Genomic DNA, 22,055 nt, shown 5'->3' on the forward strand with positions numbered 1-22,055 from the left:
TACAGAATAACTGATACACAGGGAAAGTAGTAATATGATGGGTAACATATATTAGAATATCTTGACTAATCAACAGATCACAATTTAACACCCAAAATTCAATTTGCAACTCAGCTTCTTATAAAGTTCTTATCATCCATAACATATTGTTACATTGTGATAATTTACTGAAGACATCTTTGCTGGTCTTAGGGTAGCTAGTCATATTCGTGATAAGACTATACCAACCAAAAACATAAAATAAAACCAAAGATATGACCTTTAGTATAAACACATCTCAGAAGAACCAAGAATTTTTTAGGCCCTGTCAAATGAGTCCAAGTTCTCTAAACATAAAGCATGAACTTTTTATTTCTATGACTCAGGTCATAGAAAAAGTGATTATAATAGATGTATTCTTTAGTAAGTTTCACTTTAAACATGAGGGCTTTATTAGCTATTTTTAAAGTTACAATCTAATACATACTTACTGTAATGAAGAAAAAAAAATCCAAAAATGTAAAAAGAAAAATGATCTCTCTTGACCCCTTCCATTCGCAGCCTCACTCCTAACCAAATGCCCTCAAAAAAAAATCAAAAACCTGGAGTGTAACCTTCCACACTTTTTTCTGCATACAAAAGGATGTATAATGTACCTATGAAAGGTGTTTAAGCTGTTAAAAGAAAAATAGTATCAGACTTCATATACTACCCTAAAGTCTGCTAACTTTTGTTTTTCAGTCTGCAACTTTTGCTTAACAATATGGCATGGCCACCCTCAAGGTCCACAGATAAAAATCTAACATTCCTTTTTAACAGCTCCAAAAGATTCCATAACACGGGTAAACAATAATTTATTCAACCATTCCTCTACTGACACACTCATTGCTTCTAGTTTTTGTTACTATCAATAACACCAAAATGCTACAATACATATTGTGTACCAATACCCTTTATATATTGACTTTTTTTCCTTAATGAATGGAACCTGAAAAAGAAACTGCTACATCAAGGTACACATATTTTTTATTTTAATAGTCACTACCATATTACTTTCCAAAGAAGCCCTATCAACTCACATTTCTACCAGCAATGTATGACAACACCTTTTCCCTGCAATCTTGTAGGTAATGGATAGTATAATACTTTCTGTTTTTTAAGATTTATTTGACAGAGAGCAAGTGTTCGCATGCATATGCAAGCAGGGGTAAGGGCAGAGGTAGAGAATCTTCAAGCAGACTCCCTGCTGAGTGTGGAGCTCCACACAGGGCTTGATCCTACATCCCATGAGATCATGACCTGAGCCAAAACCAAGAGTCCTATGCTCAACCGACTGAGCCACCCAGGTGCCTCTATAATACTTTTTAATCTTGGCCCAGGAAATTCCTATTTTATAGTATAATTTGCATCTCTCTAACTATTAAGAAGGGTTGGAGCATACGTTCATATACTCATTGGCCACTTGGATTCCCTCTCCTGTGGCATGCCTATTTAAATTCTTTGCCTATTTTCTACTGGATGATATGATGTTTCTCATCAATTTGTAAGATATATTTGTATATTAAGGGTATTAATCCTCTATCTATCTATCATATGTGTTAGCTATCCATTAAAATGTCAGTTTTTAAGGGGTTTACTACCTGAATTCATTTTCTCTTTCAAACAATGTCATCGTTAGCAGTTAAATTACCACATAGATCCAAAGAAGCCTATTTATACGTTACATAATTCAAAAATTGTGCATCTGCAATGAAAGTTGCAGAAAGCAGCAAAGAAAATAAAAGGTAACAAAATGCATCAAGAAATGCTGTCTTTAGCATGTTGCCTAGGAGAAAGGAGACGAAAGAAAATTTAGGCACTGAATGAAGGCTACTGTAGTGACTCTGGAGGAGACTTCAGGCCATGGTACACAGCTTTAAGAGTTGATGGGACTCTTCCCTTTGAGGGCTCTACTCTACAGAAATCTCAACTGAAATCTTTGTCTCCAAGTAAATTTTCATGTAGTGAGTAGCAATTAGTACACTACTGAAAATAAGGCAAATCTCAAGGATCGAACGCTTTGCTCCTCAGACTATTGTTGAAGCTCTGACTCTATTCTGTAAGTGATTCTTAATTAACACCTTCCTGCAGGCCTTCTGTGTAAGCTTTGCCACTCATTCATTAAAACTGACAAGCAGCTGAAATGATCGCGGACATTATCCACAGACAAAAAAAATGACCATTTTTTCCATGCTACTGTCATCTACACGTTGATGAATTCTCAAACCTCTTGAAATTATTTACAAACATCCCTGTCCCCCAAAAAATCTTTCACATGGTCGACTTTATGCCAAAAATCACCACTTTAAAAGCACCATGTTGTAATTCTTGCATAAAACCTTTGTGTGCCCTAATTGCTTGGAAATGAGTTCAGTGTGTCCAGTAAACCTTAAACGACCTCACATATAATTGGTCCACTGACTGCAACAAGATTATGTAAGGAAGCAGAAATATACTCTGAAGTCAACTTTAAAGACATCTATTAAAAACCTGCTACCCTGGAGCATAACTTCATAAGGCGAACACTGGAAGAAATACCAGCTTGATACACTATAGTTTAACTTCAAGAATAAAAGCATGAAGGAACCCTTTTTCAACAGCTAACAATTTCATCTAAGGCTTGAGATTCGGTTTTCATACAAAAAAGTAAAAATCTTCAATTACCCACTTGAACACTTGCAGGAGTGAGACTAGGGACTAAGATGGTAAGTGGGAGTTATAATGGTTAAGGCAGGAGGTGACAAGACCTAGATAATAAAAAAGCTGAAGAACAGTCTAACTCCTCTGTCTGTTATGTGCCCGGCACTGGGCTAAATGCCGTGTCCAACCCTGTTCAAGTAAGAAGCTGACGACCAACTATAAAATATAAGCATTCATTGTCTCAGTTGAATGGTCAGTGAATTAAGAAATTTTACTTTCATAAGATAATACTGCTTTCACATGGTTCTAAACTGAATTTTAGACTACTTGAGAATATTCCCAGTCTACAGCATCTCTGTCAGCTAATAAGATCTCTGCCACTTCTATTAAAAAGATGTTAAATATGAGTATCAGGGTTCATGTTTTGACACTGTAATTTTTTATTTCTTCATTACTAGAAGACAATAATTGATTTTCAGTGCTCTTGGAAAAGACAGAAATAAAATAGCATTGCCATGCCTCAACTATTTCAATATTTTTCAGTTTTCAATATTTTTCATACTCTTAAATTCCAAAGGAGTCACTTAACAGACCAATCTTCTCTGCATTCTCAAATTTAAAGAAAAGTAGCCAGAAATACTGTAACAGATTTTTTTTTTTTTTGTAACAAATTATTAAAGAAAAATCAAACTGAAGTCAGGAAATCTGGGCTTTTGCTACTAATTAGTCCTCTGACCTCTTTCTTATGGTCCTACTTTCCTGATTATGAAATGAGTTTCAAAGAGGATAATAATTGCTAAAGTTCCTTTTCTTAACAAAAGTCTGTCTTTTTATGTTTCATTTAAAAATGTTAAAAAAAAATAAAAAATAAAAAAAATAAAAATGTTAAATATGCAAATAGCAAAGAGTTAAATGGAAGCATAAATATGGGTAGGAAAGTAACAGGGTATCAAACTTCAACAAAACACCATTTTCAAAATATAAAGTAACTCCAAAAGAGGTTAAAAAATAATATAGATATTAATTATAAATATATATCAATCATAAAAATAATATATATAGATATATATCTCAAAGTTCTCTCATAACCAAAATCCATTATCCCCAACCAGTCATGTAATAGCAAGAGTAAAGCCAAACAACTATGGCTTTTCCGTCATGGAAACAGTCCCTGAGAGAGAGAGAAGTAATTCAAATAATATGATACTTGAACGGAATATAGTAAATAAATGCCCCAAAACATGTTTTATTAATAAATAAATAATCAAATCCAATCAATATGTAGCAACAATATGCTTACGGAGATATTTAAGATTTTAATTGACTTATTAGCTCAGCAACTTTTCCTATTTCAAGTTAACCAACTCCCAATAGTCTTTTCCTTACAAATGGGTGCTGTTGCTCATACAAAAGACAGAAACAATGTTAATAACTTACTACTGGGTAAAACATGCTACTATCACTTTGATATACAACTATTACTATATCTAAAGATACTTGTGTTATGAATATGGTGGGAACAATGATGAACGCATAGCAAGCACAGAAAATGCAAACTGAAGTCTATACACTATCCAATTGCTTTCAATATAAACTCTCTTCTGATAAATTTCAAAGAGTAAACTACTAACAACTAAACAGAAAAGAAGTGAATAATTTTGATTGCATAACAAATGTATGAAAACAGCAATAAAAAGTCAAAGTATGCTAAACTAGAAAATGTTGAGGGTTTTTCTTTGTTTGCTTTTCTAGGGGTTTTTTTGATGACAATATATTTGAGTTTTACTGTATTTAAAAACTGATACCTTCTATACATGGAACTTGATCTAAGCCAACCTCTACTATGCTGCCCCCAGTCATTTGCAAAATATGAAAACATGTTCATTCAAAGCCAATGTTTGTAAGACTTAAAATTGATTGATAATATTACTAAGATCACTAGTAATGATTCCCTCCAGATTCATTTTTTAAGGGTATAACTGAATGAAGATGTAGATGTTTTTAACGTATCTCTTAAGCAGAATCATACCAACCCTTAGTATTAACCATATTCAACAGTGTTACAGTCATAGGATAATGGGAAATAACGAGGAACAGAATCAGGAGATTAAGGAAATGACTGTGTCAGGGGCTCATATTTATTGAGTACTGTGTGCTGGGCACTATCTTACACATTTCACGTAGGCTATTTGATTCCTATTTGATATTTGAGGCTTATAATACATCCATTAGGTTGAAATGATTGTACCCATATTATCAAGGAGATTTGGAGCAGTTAAAGGACTATAGAAACTCACACATGGAAGGAAGGAAGGAAGGAAGGAAGGAAGGGAGGGAGGGAGGGAGGGAGGGAGGGAGGGAGGAAGGAAAGAAAGAAAGAAAAAAAGAAGGGAAGGGAAGGGAAGGGAAGGGAAGGGAAGAGAAGGGAAGGGAAAATAGAAAGAAATTCATATCTAGGAAAGAGTACAGATAATTTTTTTAAGTTTTTTTTTAAGATTTTTTATTTATTTATTCATAGAGACAGAGAGAGAGAGAGAGAGAGAGAGAGAGAGAGGCAGAGACACAGGCAGAGGGAGAAGCAGGCTCCATGCAGGGAGCCTGACGTGGGACTTGATCCTGGGTCTCCAGGATCACACCCCAGGCTGCAGGCAGCGCTAAACCACTGTGCCACGGGGGCTGCCCAGATAAAATTTTAAACAGAATCCTCCTCCTACCAAATAGATATTTACATACAGAACACAAACTATGTAACAGTTTTCCTACCTTCTCTCACCAGTGGATATTACCCCTCACTTCTGAAGTTCATTATAAAAGTCAGCTACATTCATCATAAGAAAAGATACAGAAATCAGGGGGAAAATGAGTGGTTTTTTTTTTTTTTTCAATTATCATGTAAGGTGTTAAAATCTATTTTGTTAAGTTTTCTCTAGGTAAATACAACAGTTTCTTAAAGATTTAAGAGTCCCTAGGCTCACCTCCAGAAAAGAAAACCTATCAATTACAATATGATTAGGCATAACCAGTAAATAATGAACATTAAAAACAAATGTTCCTGACTCCCCCACTTCTAGTTAGGATGAAGAGAGTTGAAGAGAATTTTACTTTCAACCTAACAACCAGAACAGGGCAGTTGATCTGTAAAACTAAGTTTCCTAAAACCCGTCATAAAGCTAAGAATACAAAGAAATCTGAATGAACTAGATTCTAGAGAGTAAGGAGTAACTTCAGGGAGAGAAGAAACCCACAGCTTACTTTAATACCCAGTAGGATGGCAGGAGGAGGAGGAATCTGACCTAGGTGTATCAGGATAAGCAAGCTGAACTTTCAGCAAACTTAAAATGGCCACACACAAGGTGACATGACTAATCAACCTACTGAGAAGTTTCAGTCATGAGAGGATCTGCACCTACCCACTAACTGGCACAGGAGCGAACACTAATACCCAGACACAATGGCAAGAACGGAGAGGTTATTCTTCCTGAAGCATGCTGGACCTTTTGTGAGTCCAAGGCGACAAACCACAAGGCTGGGGATGGGACAGAAAAAGCAACAGAAATCCCTCCAAGGCGCTTCATGTCTTTATACCGTATAAGGCAGCAGTTCTCAAGGATGGTGTTAGGGCAGAAATGCTGATATAAATTCTTCTGCAGCACTCTTGGCCTTCATTGATATGGCCTCTGGAGGCCAGAGGCAGGGCAACAGCATCAAGAGAGATCTGGGTTGAAGCAAGCGGAATATAGGACTAAATGGCAAAGTTCCCCAGCAATCCAAAGATGCAGCTCGACAAAGAGAGACTAGCCATGGTTTGTAGAGCTGAAAATTCAGCTAGAAAGCATAAAGAAAGCTCTGGAATCTCACCAGAATTCACATCCCAAACATTACTAAGAAAATCCTGATCTTTTCCTCAATACCTTTGAAGGCAGAGATAAATGGGATCTAACTAATCAACAACAAAGCCCAGTCCCAGCTCAAGCACGTATTAATTTGACTCAGCATTCCTCCTCCAGTGGTCCCCACGCCCCCCACCATAGACATGGGGCTGAGCAGATGAAGAGGCATGCCCTTTTTGGGCGTAAATATCATTTACTTCAGTCTCTACTTCTTTTATACACAATGTCTGGCATACAATAAAATATTATGAGACAGAGAAGAAAATGTGATCTATATTCAAAAATCAATAAAAGCAGTTCTAAAAATGGCCTAAATGCTGGAATTATTAGACCATGAAAAATGTTAAAATATCACATGCAAAAGGAGGACAACACGAATGTATTCAAGTATGAGAGATGGAAAATATAAAGAAAAACTGAATGAATGTAGAAATGAAAAATATACTAGCAGAAATGAACGAATCAACAGGTGGGATGAACACAAGACTGTACAAAGCTGAAAAGAAAATCAATCAACTTAATTATGGTCAAGAATTTTCCAAAACCGATTAAACTTATTAACCCAGAGACTCAAGTTGCTCAGAGAAATGCAAAGAAGATAAATTCAAAGAACACACCGAGGTACACCAAAGCCAAACTTCTAGTTAAAAAAAGAAAAACTAAAAAGAAAAATTTAAATGCAGATAGAGAAAAAGGGCAAATTACAACTATTAGTACAACAAAAATGACAGCTGACTTTTTATTGGAAACAATAGAAACCAGAACATAATAAAATGGTTTCTTTAAAGCACAAAAAAGGAAACAAAACCCAAAACAAAACAAAAACTTGGCATTCTATATCCAGTGTGTTGGGGGGGGGGAATTCCTTTGAAAATGAAAGCAAAATAAAAACACATGTTAAGATGAACAACAGATGAAGGGCACCTGGCTGATTCAGTCGGTAGAGCATGCAACTCTTGATCTCAGGGTTGTGAGTTTGAGTTCCACCTTGGGTGTAGAGCTTACTTTAAAAAAAAAAAAAAAAGAGGAGTGCCTGGGGGTTCAGGGGGTTAAGCAACTGACTCTTGATTTCAGCTCAGGTCATGATCTCGGGTCTTTAGATTGAGCCCTGCATCTGGCTCTGCACTCAGTGGGTGATCTGTTTAAGATTTTCTCTCTTTTCCTCCACCCCTCCCCCTGCTCATGCTCATGCTCCCAATCTCTCTCTCTCTCAAAATAAATGAGTAAAATCTTTAAAAAAAAAAAAAAAAGAAAAGAAAAAGACAACAGATGAGAGAATTCCTATCACAAGCCTACTAAAAAGAAGCGCTAAAAAAAACACTATTCTGGCTGAAAGGAAATGCTTTCAGATGGATGTCTGACTGCAGGAAGAAATGAAAAGCAACATAGAATATTAAAATATGGGTAAATATTAAAAACTTTAAAAATAACCTCTATTTTATACATATATATTAAATTTAAAATTCCATTGGTTGCCTAAAATAAAAAATAACAATATTGTGGTGTTCTTAGCATATGCAAAATTAAAATATATGATAGCAAGACTACCAAGGTTATGAGAGGTATAGGAAAGTATAGTGTTGAAATGTTACCATTGTTCCTAAAATATATCTTTTATTTGAAAGTAGACTATGATAAGTTCAAGATGTATATTATGATCCCTAAAGCATCACTCTTCAATAGAGTACTGACTAGTCATGTGTTGCTATTTAAATTCAAGTTTAAATTAATTAAAATTAAATAAAATCTAAAATTAGTTTCCTTAACTGCACTGTTCACATTTTGAATGGTTAATAACCACATGTGGCTAGTGCCTGCTATAGTGGACAACACAAATATAGAATATATCCATCACTTCAGAAAGTTTCATTGGACTGAACTATACTGGAAAAAGAGGTGTAACTAGATAGCTAATGGAAGAGACAAAATGGAATATATTATCCCTGAAGAGAAGAAGGGATGTATATAAAAATATAAACAGGAGAAAGAGCAAAATACCATTAAGATGGTTGACTTAAACACATCTACATCAATAATTATATTAAATATAAATAGGGTGAACATTCTATTTCAAAGAAAGAGCTTGTCAGAATGGATAAATAAGCTGCTCATAAGACACACTTGAAATATAAAGGCACAGACTAGCTGAAAGTAAAAGAATGAAAAAGACCATACCATACAAACACTTAGCACAAGAAAGATGGTGTGGCTTACATTATTATCAGACAAAATTAACTTTAAGAAAAAAACTGTTACCAGACAAAGATAGCATTGCATAATAATAAAATGGACCATTTATAAAGAAGATATAACAATTATAAATGTGTCCATACCTATTAGAGAGGTTTGAGATATACAAAATAAAAATTAATAAAGGGAAAAACAGACAAATCTACAATCATTATAGAAGTTCTAACACCACTTTATCAGCAGTTGATGGAAGAGGTAGATAAAATCAATAAAAACATAAATGACTTGAACAATACTGTCAACACTGACCTAATTAATATTTATAGACTACGATACCCAATATCAGCAGAACACTAATTTTTTCAAAGTTTACTTGAAACACTCACCAAGAAAGTCCATATGCTGATTGTTAAGTCTCAGTAATTCCAATTTCAAAGAACTAACTCTACAAAGTATGTTCTCTGACCATAATAGTATTAAATTAGATACTCTGAACATAATAGTATTAAATTAGAAATCAGTAACTGTAAGATAAAGAAAAACAAACCAAATACTGAAAATGAAGCAAACATACCTCTAAATAACCCCTGACCGAAGAAAAAATTTGTGATTTTTAGAAATATCTTGAATGGAATAATAATGAAAACTTAAATCATCATTTGTGAGGCAGAGCTAAAGTAGTTTAGAAAGGCAGGAAACAACACATGTTGGAGAGGATGTGGAGAAAGGGGAACTCTCTTGCACTGTTGGTGGGAATGTGACCTGGTGCAGCCACTCTGGAAAACTGTGTGGAGGGTCCTCAAAGAGTTAAAAATAGACCTGCCCTACGACCCAGCAATTGCACTGCTGGGGATTTACCCCAAAGATACAGATGCAGTGAAACGCCAGGACACCTGCACCCTGATGTTTCTAGCAGCAATGTCCACAATAGCCAAACTGTGGAAGGAGCCTCGGTGTCCATCGACAGATGAATGGATAAAGCAGCTGTGGTCTATGTATACAATGGAATATTCCTCAGCCATTAGAAACGACAAATACCCACCATTTGCGTCAACGTGGATGGAACTGGAGGGTATTATGCTGAGTGAAGCAAGTCAATCAGAGAAGGACAAACATTATATGGTCTCATTCATACGGGGAATATAAAAAATAGTGAAAGGGAATAAAGGGGAAAGGAGAAAAAAATTAGTGGGAAATATCAGAAAGGGAGACAGAACATGAAAGACTCCTAACTCTGGGAAACGAACTAGGGGTGGTGCAAGGGGAGGTGGGCGGGAGGTGGGGGTGACTGGGAGACGGGCACTGAGCCAAAGGCAGACACTCAACCCCTAAGCCACCCAGGAGTCCCAGAACTAGAAAGTTCTTAAGAAAAAAACAGACTATCTTCACAACTTTGAGATAGGCAAAGATTTCTAAGACATAATAAACACTAATCATAATAAAAGATAAACTATGTAACCAAAACTTCTGCCAACTAAAAGATACCACTGAGAAAATGATTAGGCAAGCCAGAGACTGAAAAAAAGTATTCATAATACATATATATGACAAAGCATATATATGCTACTCTCTGTGTCTAGAGTCTATGAAAAACTTCTACAAATCAACAATAAAAAGGCAAACTGTTTTTTAAATAAGCAAAATATTTAACAGATATAACACGAAAGATACACAAATAACAAATAAGCACAGGAAAATATCTTTGACCTCATTACTCATCAGGACAGGCAAATTAAAACCACAATGAGAGGACGTGCACTACTAGACTTCTGAAAATCCACTCCTCCACAAAGGCAATGGCAATACTAGTAAAAATTGTCAAAAATCAATTGTTTCAGAAATCTAGAAATTAACAAGAGACTTTCAACAATCTGACAAGCATTTATCCAGGAAAAATGGGTGAACCTTAATATGAACAGTAAGTGCCATGGTCTTTTAACTTCCCCTGATCTCCCTCCCCAGCTTTGTGGAAATCTTTGAAAACCAACCACCCACAACGCTGGGGAAAACCAGCAGCCTGGCAACCACTGAATGGGACAGAACAGGGTTGCAGCTTCCTAACAGTCCTTCCCGTAGAAAACTATCCCTACTTGACTTCTCTAACAGCTCCCTGAAAAGCTCCTTTTTTAGAATTTGACTTCATTTGATCCACTCAGAGCTCAAAGCTCAGTGTGCAAACAACACTACCCAGGGTGTTTGTAAAAAAAAAAAAAATCAACAATTGTTTAACATCACAGCTGCCTGAGGCACCCAAACCAGTTGAGGCTAACAAAAGGATGAACAACACACAAACAAAACAACTTAAAAGGAAAAAAAAAAGGGAATAAGATGTCCAAAGGAAGGCTTGAAACATCACAGTGTATGTCTAGGAATCTAGAAGGCCATGCACATGTTTGGGAAAGTTATGAGAAGGGCCTCATGGCTCACCTCTGGTTGACACTGAAGCTTTGCACAAGCAGGAAGACATACTTAAAAGTTGCCTCTGGAGCTTCATGGAAATCATGCCCAACATGCACACTCAGGCCCTGGTCAAAGACTGGGAGAACAGATGTGTTTGAGGCATTTAAGAAATCTCTGTCCCATCACTGGCTGGCCAGTAAGCTAACTGAGCAGAAACCAGTGGTTGCATGTGACAGAGTATAGGCTTCAGAAAAACAATCTGTAAATCTGTATAAGTCATTAAATGAACAAGCAGAGAGAAACCAAGCCCGAGGCAGGCGGGGGAAGCTGATGTCCAGAGTTGTCAGATTATACTATTTAATAAGTCTACTCAAAAAAAAATAGGAAGAAACACAAAGAAATAGTAAAATATAGCAGGCAGAGAAAAGAAGCAGCTATCGATAAAACTATTTTTGAATAAGTCAGACAGGGAACTTAGTAAAAAACACCTTAAATTTGCTTCTATAAATATGTTCTAAGAACCCAAACAAACCAAATCTAAAAACTTAGAGTATAATAATATCTCACTGGAAAATATCAATAAAGAAATAGATATTATAGGGATGCCTGGGTGGCTCAGTGGTTGAGCGCCTCCCTTCGGCTCAGGGCGTGATCCTAGAGACCCGGGATCGAGTCCCCATGCCTGCTTCTCTCTGTGTGTCTCTCATGAATAAATAAATAAAATCTTAAAAAAGAAAGAAACAAACAAACAAACAAACAAACTATAGAGGTCAGAGGCAGTAAGATGACATATTCAAAGTGCTGGGGGGGGGGGGAACCTATCTGCCAAGAATTCATCAAACAAAAAAGGTAAAGTTAAGAAATTTCCAGATATGGGATCCCTGGGTGGCGCAGCGGGTTAGCGCCTGCCTTTGGCCCAGGGCATGATCCTGGAGACCCAGGATCGAGTCCCACATCGGGCTCTCGGTGCATGGAGCCTGCTTCTCCCTCTGCCTGTGTCTCTGTCTCTCTCTCTCTCTGTGACTATCATAAATAAATTAAAAAAATTAAAAAAAAAAAAAAAAGAAATTTCCAGATAACCAAAATTGAGAAAATTAATCTATCCTACAAGATCTATCCTACAAGAAATACTAAAAGGAGTCCATCCTTCAAGCTTAAATGAAAGCACACTAGACAGCAACCCAAATGTACTCAAAGACACAAAGAATGCTAGTAAAGGTCACTACACATGTAAATATAAAGACAGGATAAACAACAAACAAAAAGACAGGATAAACATATTGCTATTTGTAATTCTTCCCTTCTCCTGATTTAAAAGATAACTTCAGGTAGTGATAATTAGAAAATTGTGATGAAAGACTTTAATGTATAAAGATATATTTCATATGACAATAACACCAAAAAGGGAAGTAGAAGGAAAGAGAGCTATATTAGAGCAAAGCTTTTTGTACACAATTGAAATTAAGTTATTATTAATAGGAACAAGTTTGTTTCAAGCTAAACTGTTAATTGTAATCCCTAGAGTGGCCTCTAAGAAAATAACTCAAAAAAATATAGTAAAAGAAAAGTGAGACAGAGTGGGAGGGGACAGACAGCAGAGTCATTAGGGAGGTAGAGTCATTGGAAACTTATGTTAGATGAAAGTGAGAGATTTCCCTCAAGGAGAACATAGTCTAGTGGAAGAATCTGAAGAGTGAACAATTATCTACTTTGTGTCCAATGACTAGAAAAAAGGAAGGAGAGTAACAGGAGATGAGGCTGAGAATAAATCGTGAAAAGTAAGGAGTGACCTTGGTTTCCAAGGTAGGAGGAGTCATTTAAGGAATTCTGAGAAAAGAAGATATGATTTTGAGCAAACAAGTGACTGCAAGTCATTAGGGAGATGCATATCACAACGAGCTACCACCCCATACTGATGAAGATGGCTATGATAAAAAGGCAATAGTAAGTGTTGGTGAAGATATGGAGAAATTAGAACCCTCAGACATTGTGAGTGGGAATGTAAAATGGGGCAGCCTCTGTGGAGAACAGTTTGATAATTCCTCAAAATGTTAAACACAGAGTTACCATCTGACCTAGCAATTCTACTCCTAGGTGCATATCCAAAACATATGCCTGTCCAAAAACTTCTATGAATGTTCATAACAGTACCATCTGTAACAACCCAAAAGTAGAAATTAACCAAATGTCCATCAACTGATAAAGAGATAAGCAAAAAGCAGTAGAACCATACTAGAGAATATTATTAAGCCATAAGAGGAATCCCATACTGATAGGTGCTATGACACGGATGAACCTTGGAAACACTATGATAAATGAAAAAAGCTGATGCAAAGGCCACATATATTGTATGATCTCATGTATATGAAATATTCAGGGTAGGCAATCTACAGAAACAGAAAATATATTAGTGATTGCCAAAGGCGGGGGGGGGGGGGGGAGGGCAGCTTACAGCTGTCAGAGGACAAAACAAGGAGTGACTGTTAATTGGTACAAGGTTTCTTTGGGGTGTGATGAAAATGTTCTGAAGTTAGATAGGGGCATGGCTGCACAACTCTGTGAATATATTAAAAACTACTGAGTTGTACACTTTAAAAAGGTAAATATTGGGGAAGCCCGGGTGGCTCAGAGGTTTGGTGTCACCTTCGGTCCAGGGAGTGATCCTGGAGACCCGGGATCAAGTCCCATGTCGGGCTCCCTGCATGGAGCCTGCTTCTCCCTCTGCCTCTGTCTCTGCCTCTCTCTCTCTGTGTCTCTCATGAGTAAATAAATAAAATCTTTATAAACAAAACAAACAAAAAAAAAGGTAAACTTTTTAAAAAGGTAAGTTTTACATAAATCAATTATATCTCAATAAAGCTGTTGTAAAACAAAGGCATGGTAAGTTACTATTTCACACCTAGTAGAATGAATAAGCTCAAAAAGACTGGAAATTCTAGTGTTGGCAAGGATATAGAACATCACTGTTGGTCAAAGGGTAAAATAGCATAACTACCTTGGAGAATTGTTTGGCAGTGTCTTAAAAGTTAAACAGCCATCCATCCTATGACACATCAATTCAACTCCTAGTTATTTATTCAAGAGAAATGAAAAGTTATGACTACAATACTTGTACAGGAATGTTCCTAGCACCTTATTCATAACAGTCTAAAAATGGAAACCCTCCAAATGTCTATCAACAGAACAGATAAACAAATTGTGGTATATTTATACAATAGAATACTACTCAGCAATTAAAAACAAATCGATAAACCCGGGAACATGGATGAATTCCAAAATCATTATCTTGTTGGAAAGAAACCAAATACACACACAGAAAAGCTTTATACTATATATAAAACTAAAGAACAGGCAAAGCTAATCCATCATGGTAGAAAAAAAGAACACTGGCTTCCAGAGCAGACCAGAGGGGAAGGAGCACAAAAGAATATTCAGGTGATAAAAGTAATCGGTGGTTATATAAGTTTATAAAATTACCAAATTAACTAAAATGAATACGTAAGATCTGTGCATTTTATTATGTGGACATTTTATCCCAACTTAAAAAAAGAAAGAGTAGTACATGAAAAAATAAATGCGTCACTGAAATATTTGAGGGTGAAGTGAAAGGATGTCTGGGATAGGTTTTAAATACTCCAGAAGGAAAAATAGGGGTCATTTAAAAGAAGACTGGCATATATCGATAAATGTTAAAACTGAATTCCAAGTACATCATGTTTATACTGTTATTTCTAGTTTTGCATATGCTGAAAATTCCCATAATGAAAAGTTAAAAGTTATTCATTCATAAATAAATGACTATTTCTTACTGTAGTTCTGTGGCACGAGTTCTGGGCTCTTAGGAGTTTTCAACTTGTAGGATACATCTCCAATATTAACTGTTTCACCTAAAAAGATAATAAGGAAACACACCATTACAAGAGACAAGAAAACCACCCACTATGCCTTTCCCAACCATGACCACCCCAACTATTATAGAAATGTACCACACACCTGTCTGTGTTTGGCCCCGTGGACATACGTGTCTACATTAACCACTACGTCCTCAAACTTGTATCCAAAGTATAGATTATATAATGGAAAAATGAAGCATTGGTGAAATTCACATTTTAAATGCTACATCAGCAAAAAAAAGGCAAAGTACAATAGAATTTTATCAACTGGCCTTATTTTCTCATTAATAGCAATACTAGTAAAGTCAACAGCAACACAGAAGGATGTATTTTGTTTAAGATCATCCAAAGCACCCATAAGGTGACATCTTTAACACAATTTACAACCTTTTTATATCCTTATAGGTTCTTAATTCAACTCTATACAACTTGAAGTTCTCCAGCAATGTAATCCAACTTATTTCTAGGAAAGCTCCAGCCTATATGCCAAGAATTCCTACATGAAACAAGCAAAACAGGCAAAAGTTCTCACTTCTACATGGTTCTGATTTTGTTTCATAACATTACTGTTTGGTTGATCTTCTAAAGTGCAGGACTAAAACCAAAACAATCCCTGGTTTGCTCTCTCCAAGAGCAAAATAGACCTACTGATCCCATCTGCACCTGGAACTTCATTTGTAAAAGGCTCAATGACACTTAGAGAAAGTAGCTGTGCAGGGCACTTCGATGGCTCAGTCAGTCAGTCAAGTGTCTACCTTCGGCTCAAGACATGATCCCTGGGTCCTGGGATCGAGCCTCACATCAAGTTCTCTGCTCAGAGGAGCCTGCATCTCCCTCTCCCTCTACTGCTCCCTGTTTGTGTGCTCGCTCACTCTCTCTCAAATAAGTAATAAATAAATAAAAATTTTTAAAAAGAAAAAGTAGTTGTGCAAAATACAACTTTCAGCATTGCCATCTGTGAGCTAGTTAGGTATCCCAGAGACTAAGGCCTTAAATCACTGTAATAATAACAAAAGCAGCCAAGATTTGTTGAATGATTACCATCTTCTAAGTACTTTATACATTCCCAGAATAACTATGTGAAACAGAGGCTTTACAAATGAAGAAATCTGTAACTCCATGTAAAAAAAAAAAAAAAAAGGAAAAAAAATATTTTATAGATGAAGAAATATACTACAGCTATGTGGTAAGTTGAGAGGAAACATCATGTAAAACACAGATATACTTTCTAATACAGAAAACGTGTATATTTAGAGTGTAAATCAGACTTTTCCTCCGAATTAGTCTAGATTTCAACTAATACTTAATGAATACTGGCTATTTGGCAAATATTGTTATAGACATGTCATTTATGTTACTTCATTTATTTTTTTTAAAGATTTTATTTATTCATGAGAGACACAGACAGAGAGAGGCAGAGACACAGGCAGAGGGAGAAGCAGGCTCCATGCAAGGAGCCCGACGTGGGTCTCCAGGATCACGCCCTGGACTGAAGGCAGCGCTAAACCACTGAGCCACCCAGGCTGCCCTGTTACTTCATTTAATCTTAACTCCAAGTAACCTGTGGTTCCCGTGAGTTATTTCCTATAACTGCTGTAGCAGAAACCCCATCTCAAGTTAGCCTAGCAAAAGTCACTGCAGTTTCTGTTGCAGCAGTTACGGGAGGGAGCTTCAGGACCTGTGGGTCACTGAAGAGACCCAGGCAAATAACTAGTCCACAGCATGGAGGGAAGGCAGTGGACAAACAGCAGTCACACAAAGTCACACCCCAGGATAAGTTCACTGAGACACTGCCCCTGGCACCCCTGGATCCGCACCTGGGCCACCATGACCAGAGGACTTTTTCCCCCATTTTCCTTTTGATATTTTTCAGACCTGTAGAAAAGTTGGGAAAGGACTATTTTAAGTTCCAGAAATCAGGATCCTTCATCTGTAGTCTAGTCTTCAGATGCATCTTCTAATAAGGACACTGCCCTCAGGTAAACTGTGGAGAACTCTGCATAGTTCCCTGGTGCCTCAAAGTCCTGGGCAGGGCATTTAACTGGCCGAGCCTTGGTTCCCAGCCCTGCTGCTGGGGGCAGGCAGGAGAAAGTGCTGACCCTCTGATTTCCAGGGTAAGGTGGGGGCCGGCCCTGCCTCCTTTCAAGACTTACACCATCAAGGATTCCACCTCTTTCTCCCTCTCTCAGCCCCCTCTCCTGTTTCCTTCCTACCTCACCATGACTCCTAATCTTCCTTGCTTGCTCTTCCTCTTCTCCTCAACTTGGTCTTTTCTAAGCCACTTTTCTATTCCACCTACCACATCTCCTTGATGAGCTCTTCCAGTCTTACGCCTTTTAGTGCGACCAGTGTATTACTGGCTCCCAAATTTATATCCCTGGCCCACACCACAGAACTCTATACAGGGAAAGCAACAGACACTGAGATGCCTAGTAGATGCTAAACCTAACATATTCAAAACTGTGCTTCTGATATTTCCACCAAAATGTGCGATATCCACAATATTCCCCAGTTCTGCTAATGGCAACTTAATTCCTCCAGGGGCTCAGATCAGGAATCTTGCAGCCATTCTTAACTTTTCTCTCTTGCCTCCTCAGAAAATCCCACTTACTCCACTTCTCACCATATTCTCTACCAGCATAATGTTGACCCAAGCCAGTTAGGGGTTTATTACTACTTACACTAATTTTCTCACTTGAAAAGCATTAACTCTCACCTACTGACAGTTCTCCTGTCACAACTCTTGCACCCTGCAGTTTATTCTTTTTTTTTAATTTTTATTTATTTATGATAGTCACACACAGAGAGAGAGAGAGAGAGAGAGAGGCAGAGACATAGGCAGAGGGAGAAGCAGGCTCCATGCACCGGGAGCCCGACGTGGGATTCGATCCAGGGTCTCCAGGATCGCGCCCTGGGCCAAAGGCAGGCGCCAAACCGCTGTGCCACCCAGGGATCCCCCCTGCAGTTTATTCTCAACAGAGCAGACACACTGATCATAATAAAATAAAAGTCAAAAAAAAACAAAACAGTCAAGTAGTACAAGTTCTCACTCCATCCTCATCTTTGCAATGGCCCAAAATGCTGTTCTGCTCTGGCTCCCCCATTTCCTCTCTAACCTCCTCTCCTGCTAGTGTCCTCCCAGCTTACTCTACTCTAGCCACACTGGTCTCCACACTATTCCTTGAACATGTCAGACGCATACTCATTTCAGGCTTTTGCACTGGGTTTTCCTACTAACTGAAATGTTTTTCCTAAACATATCCATTTATTGATCAGGGCCCCAGCAAAAGCGGATGCTACATTCAAACTGAGTAACTAAGGAGAGTATAATAAAAGAATAAAAGAGAGTATAATAAAAGTATAATAAAAGAATTTGTGAAAGTGGGACAGTGTTTAAGAAAACCAACAAAGATAGTGCAAGTATCCTGGGCTAGTAACAACAGAAAGCTATTCCCACCCCTCTCCCTGAAGGGGCCTAGTGGAAGCAGAAGGGGAGAGAAAGCAAACAGAGAGAGTGAGAGTACTTAGAAAGCTTCCTAAAAGGAGCTGTGACCTTTTGTGCAGGAACACAGCAAATCTACAGTGGTGACGTGGCAACGTAGAAGAGGGGAGATTAAACATGAAACAAAAAATTGACAGAACTAAAAGTAGAACTATGTAAATCCATCATCATACTTGAGTATTTTACTATATCTCAGTAACTGATGGAAGAATGAGAAAAAGAAATAGAAAGATATAAAAGTAAGAATAATGATTTCTCAGCCTTTGGCTAAGATTAATTAGAAAACAGAATAAGGGATCCCTGGGTGGCACAGTGGTTTAGCGCCTGCCTTTGGCCCAGGGCGCGATCCTGGAGACCCAGGATTGAATCCCATGTCGGGCTCCCTGCATGGAGCCTGCTTCTCCCTCTGCCTGTGTCTCTGCCTCTCTCTCTCTCTCTCTGTGACTATCATGAATAAATAAATAAAATCTTAAAAAAAAAAATTCTCATGATTTTAAAAAAAGAAAACAGAATAAGGGGGCAGCCTGGGTAGCTCAGCGGTTGGAGACCCGGGATCGAGTCCCACGTCGGGCTCCCTGCATGGAGCCTGCTTCTCCCTCTGCCTGTGTCTCTGCCTTTCTCTCTGTGTGTCTCTCATGAATAAATAAATAAAATCTTAAAAAAAGAAAACAGAATAAGGAAGATCTGAAAACACTATTAAACACTCAATATAAATGACCTTTACTCAACACTACACCCAATGAGGACAGAGTGCATTTTTTTTTAAATACACATGAAACATTCACCAACTAGATTTAGGCTGGACCACAAAGCAAATCTTTAAAAATGTCAAAGGACTGAAATCATACAAAGTATGTTTTCTGATCAAAATGGAATTAACTGGAAATCAATAACAAAAAGATAACTGGAAAGTCTTTAAACATTTGCAAATCAAGCAAAAGGCATCTAAAAAATCTAAAGAAGCAATCACAATGGAAATCAGATTTGTTAAGAAATAAGGTAGTGATCAATTAGTCATATCTGCTGTAGGCAAAGAGGAAAATGACATTTGCCTTTCCAGCCTCAATGTTGGTATTCTTGGCCACCTTTTGTTACCATGCTATGCTTTTCCTGAATCACCTAATCTATGCCAATAGCCCAACTTTGACCTCTGTACAACTAAAGTCTTAAATGTCTCCTTTGGTTCAGATCTCTCTCCTGAGTTCCATACCGATCAGTAGGCTACTGGACACATTACTTACATATTACCTCAACTTTAGCATGAGAAAAACAGAACTCTAGATTTTCTGTTGTGTGTTCTCCAACCAGCCTCAACCAACTCTACCTCTTTTATTCCCATCTCAGTGACTGATGCTTTATTCCATGGCCTGAAAGGCCTATCCCTCTTTCACACCCCTTTTCCTTCAGACAACTACTCTTCAAATATCCTTATCTCCTCACTGAACTTACCCTATCTTTTCCTTCTGCACACTCTCCACCTCCATCAAGAGTCCCACTCCTGTCTTTCTGCTAGCATAGTACCTGGTTCATGTTTCTCACACTGTATTAGAATTATCAACTATTGTTCTTCTACAATAATTGTCTGTAGAGTGCATATTTTCTAAGGGTACAGAGCATGGCAGTCTTAAGGAGATCAGTTTTTCAGATCCTCACTTCCATGTGTTCTTCCCTAACACTGAACTGAGAATGGGCCCTACAGGTTCTCCATTCCCACAGGCCTTTTCAGGAGCCTCCCATCTATCTTACCATGGTGGACGGTGCATTGCTCCAGTGGGCTAAACAAATGAGGCATAGAACATTATGGTTTGGGAAAAGTCTCTTTTAAAGACTATTCAAATCAACACACACCTGCCTAGGAATACTTTTCCATGTCTTATATATTCCTACTGAAAGTGAAGAACAGCTTTAGAAATGACTGGACTATCTTGGCCTGTGTCAAATAGAGTACATTGCAGAGCAGAGACGTGAGAGTTAATATTGTCAAATAATCCAAGCTGGGAGAGCTCTGAGTACAAAGCAAAGAAAGCTTCAAAAACTGGCTCTTCACATATTAAAGGTAAGGTGTTTTTTCAGCTTTTCTCAATACTTCTCTTGAGAACATACTGTTCACACACACACACATACACACACAAAGGCACCTCTGAACATCTGAAGCAGTACATATGATTGATGCTGATCCATTTTAATGTAACTGAAATAGTTTTCAATACTACCAAAATTTTCACAGTACACTAGATAAAAACCACAGAAAGAGCTTTTAAATGTTTCTTTCAGGTTGGATGTTTATCTTCCAAAAAGGCAGTTAAAAATTTATTCTCAAATGTTACCATGAAATATTCATTACAATTATACTCATTCCTCATCTTACAAAACGGTTCTTTTTTCTTACTATGAAAATGTTCTGTACTAGCTTCTGAACCAGTGAGTTTTCATTTCACTAAGTACAATGTCATAAGTTTGATCAGGAGTCTAAACAAACTGATGAATTTATTTCTGATGTTTATACATGACTTTAATTGTTCTCTAAAGCCCACATACAAAGTTCATTACACATTTAACAGATAATATCATGCCTTCTACCATAGTCCTCATTACACAAATAACTTATTTTAACTGCTGTTACATTATTTATTATAAATTATTAAAGAACAAAATTGCATTACCATATATCATGAAACAGGTAATTTAAATATGTAACCACTAGACTCCTTTATTCTTATCTTTAATGTATTTAGTAATCAAGCCTATAAAATGTGGCCCGTAATTCATCTTTCAGTGGCTTTTTTTTTTTATTTTTTTTAATTTTTATTTATTTATGATAGTCAGAGAGAGAGAGAGAGAGAGAGAGAGAGAGGCAGAGACACAGGCAGAGGGAGAAGCAGGCTCCATGTACCAGGAGCCCGACGTGGGATTCGAACCCAGGTCTCCAGGATCGCGCCCTGGGCCAAAGGCAGGCGCCAAACCGCTGCGCCACCCAGGGATCCCCTTTCAGTGGCTTTTAAAACATTCTCTAAAATATATATTAACATTCATTCGAATTGAAAGGAAAAATACTTTTTTTCTGTCATAAAGTCTAATTTAGCTGATTGAATTGATAGTTACTTTAATTATGAAAACTAAAATTTAAAAAAAAAACAACTAAAATTTGATGAAAAATTAAACAGGTGATAAAAGCATTTTCTCAAAAAAAATACTGTATTGGCAAAGGTACGCTGAATGAAGGGTTTTAATTTTATCAACTCTTTCTGATTAGACTAAACAAGCAGCCTCTTTGTGCGGAAATAACCATAGCCATTTGATAAATTTTGGTAAAGGCGTTCTACTGATCCTCCCAGAAACCGAGGCAGGAGTGATTCTAGTGGCTAGGTCAGTGACTCTACTTACAAGTCAAGTGGCATCCAATTCTTTGCTATGAACAAAACTGAAAAGGCTATAATTAAGTTGTCAAATAAAATAACATTTTTGAAAATCAACATTTTGTTTTGGCTCAGACCTAAAAAGTCTAAAAAGAACTAAGTGATA

At 37.2% G+C, this 22,055-nt stretch overlaps 1 protein-coding gene and 1 long non-coding RNA gene across 3 annotated transcripts in view; one reads left to right on the forward strand and one right to left on the reverse strand.

Moving 5' to 3' along the window:
- LOC144287998 (uncharacterized) overlaps positions 1–17,847 on the forward strand; it is a 236,382-nt gene extending 218,535 nt beyond the window's left edge. Inside the window, exon 5 of the long non-coding RNA XR_013355924.1 lies at positions 17,826–17,847. This is a non-coding gene — a long non-coding RNA (uncharacterized LOC144287998). The remainder of the gene's footprint in view (positions 1–17,825) is intronic.
- The window catches only part of VWA8 (von Willebrand factor A domain containing 8), a 353,299-nt gene that overhangs the window by 324,178 nt on the left and 7,066 nt on the right, over positions 1–22,055 (reverse strand). For both annotated transcript variants that reach the window (XM_077855526.1, XM_077855527.1), the window contains one exon: positions 14,948–15,025. In XM_077855526.1, the coding sequence (XP_077711652.1) occupies positions 14,948–15,025 (78 nt within the window). Of the gene's footprint in view, positions 1–14,947; positions 15,026–22,055 lie in introns of those variants that run through there.

Source organism: Canis aureus, chromosome 17 (assembly GCF_053574225.1).
Source record: "Canis aureus isolate CA01 chromosome 17, VMU_Caureus_v.1.0, whole genome shotgun sequence".
Classification (NCBI taxonomy): Eukaryota; Metazoa; Chordata; class Mammalia; order Carnivora; family Canidae; genus Canis; species Canis aureus.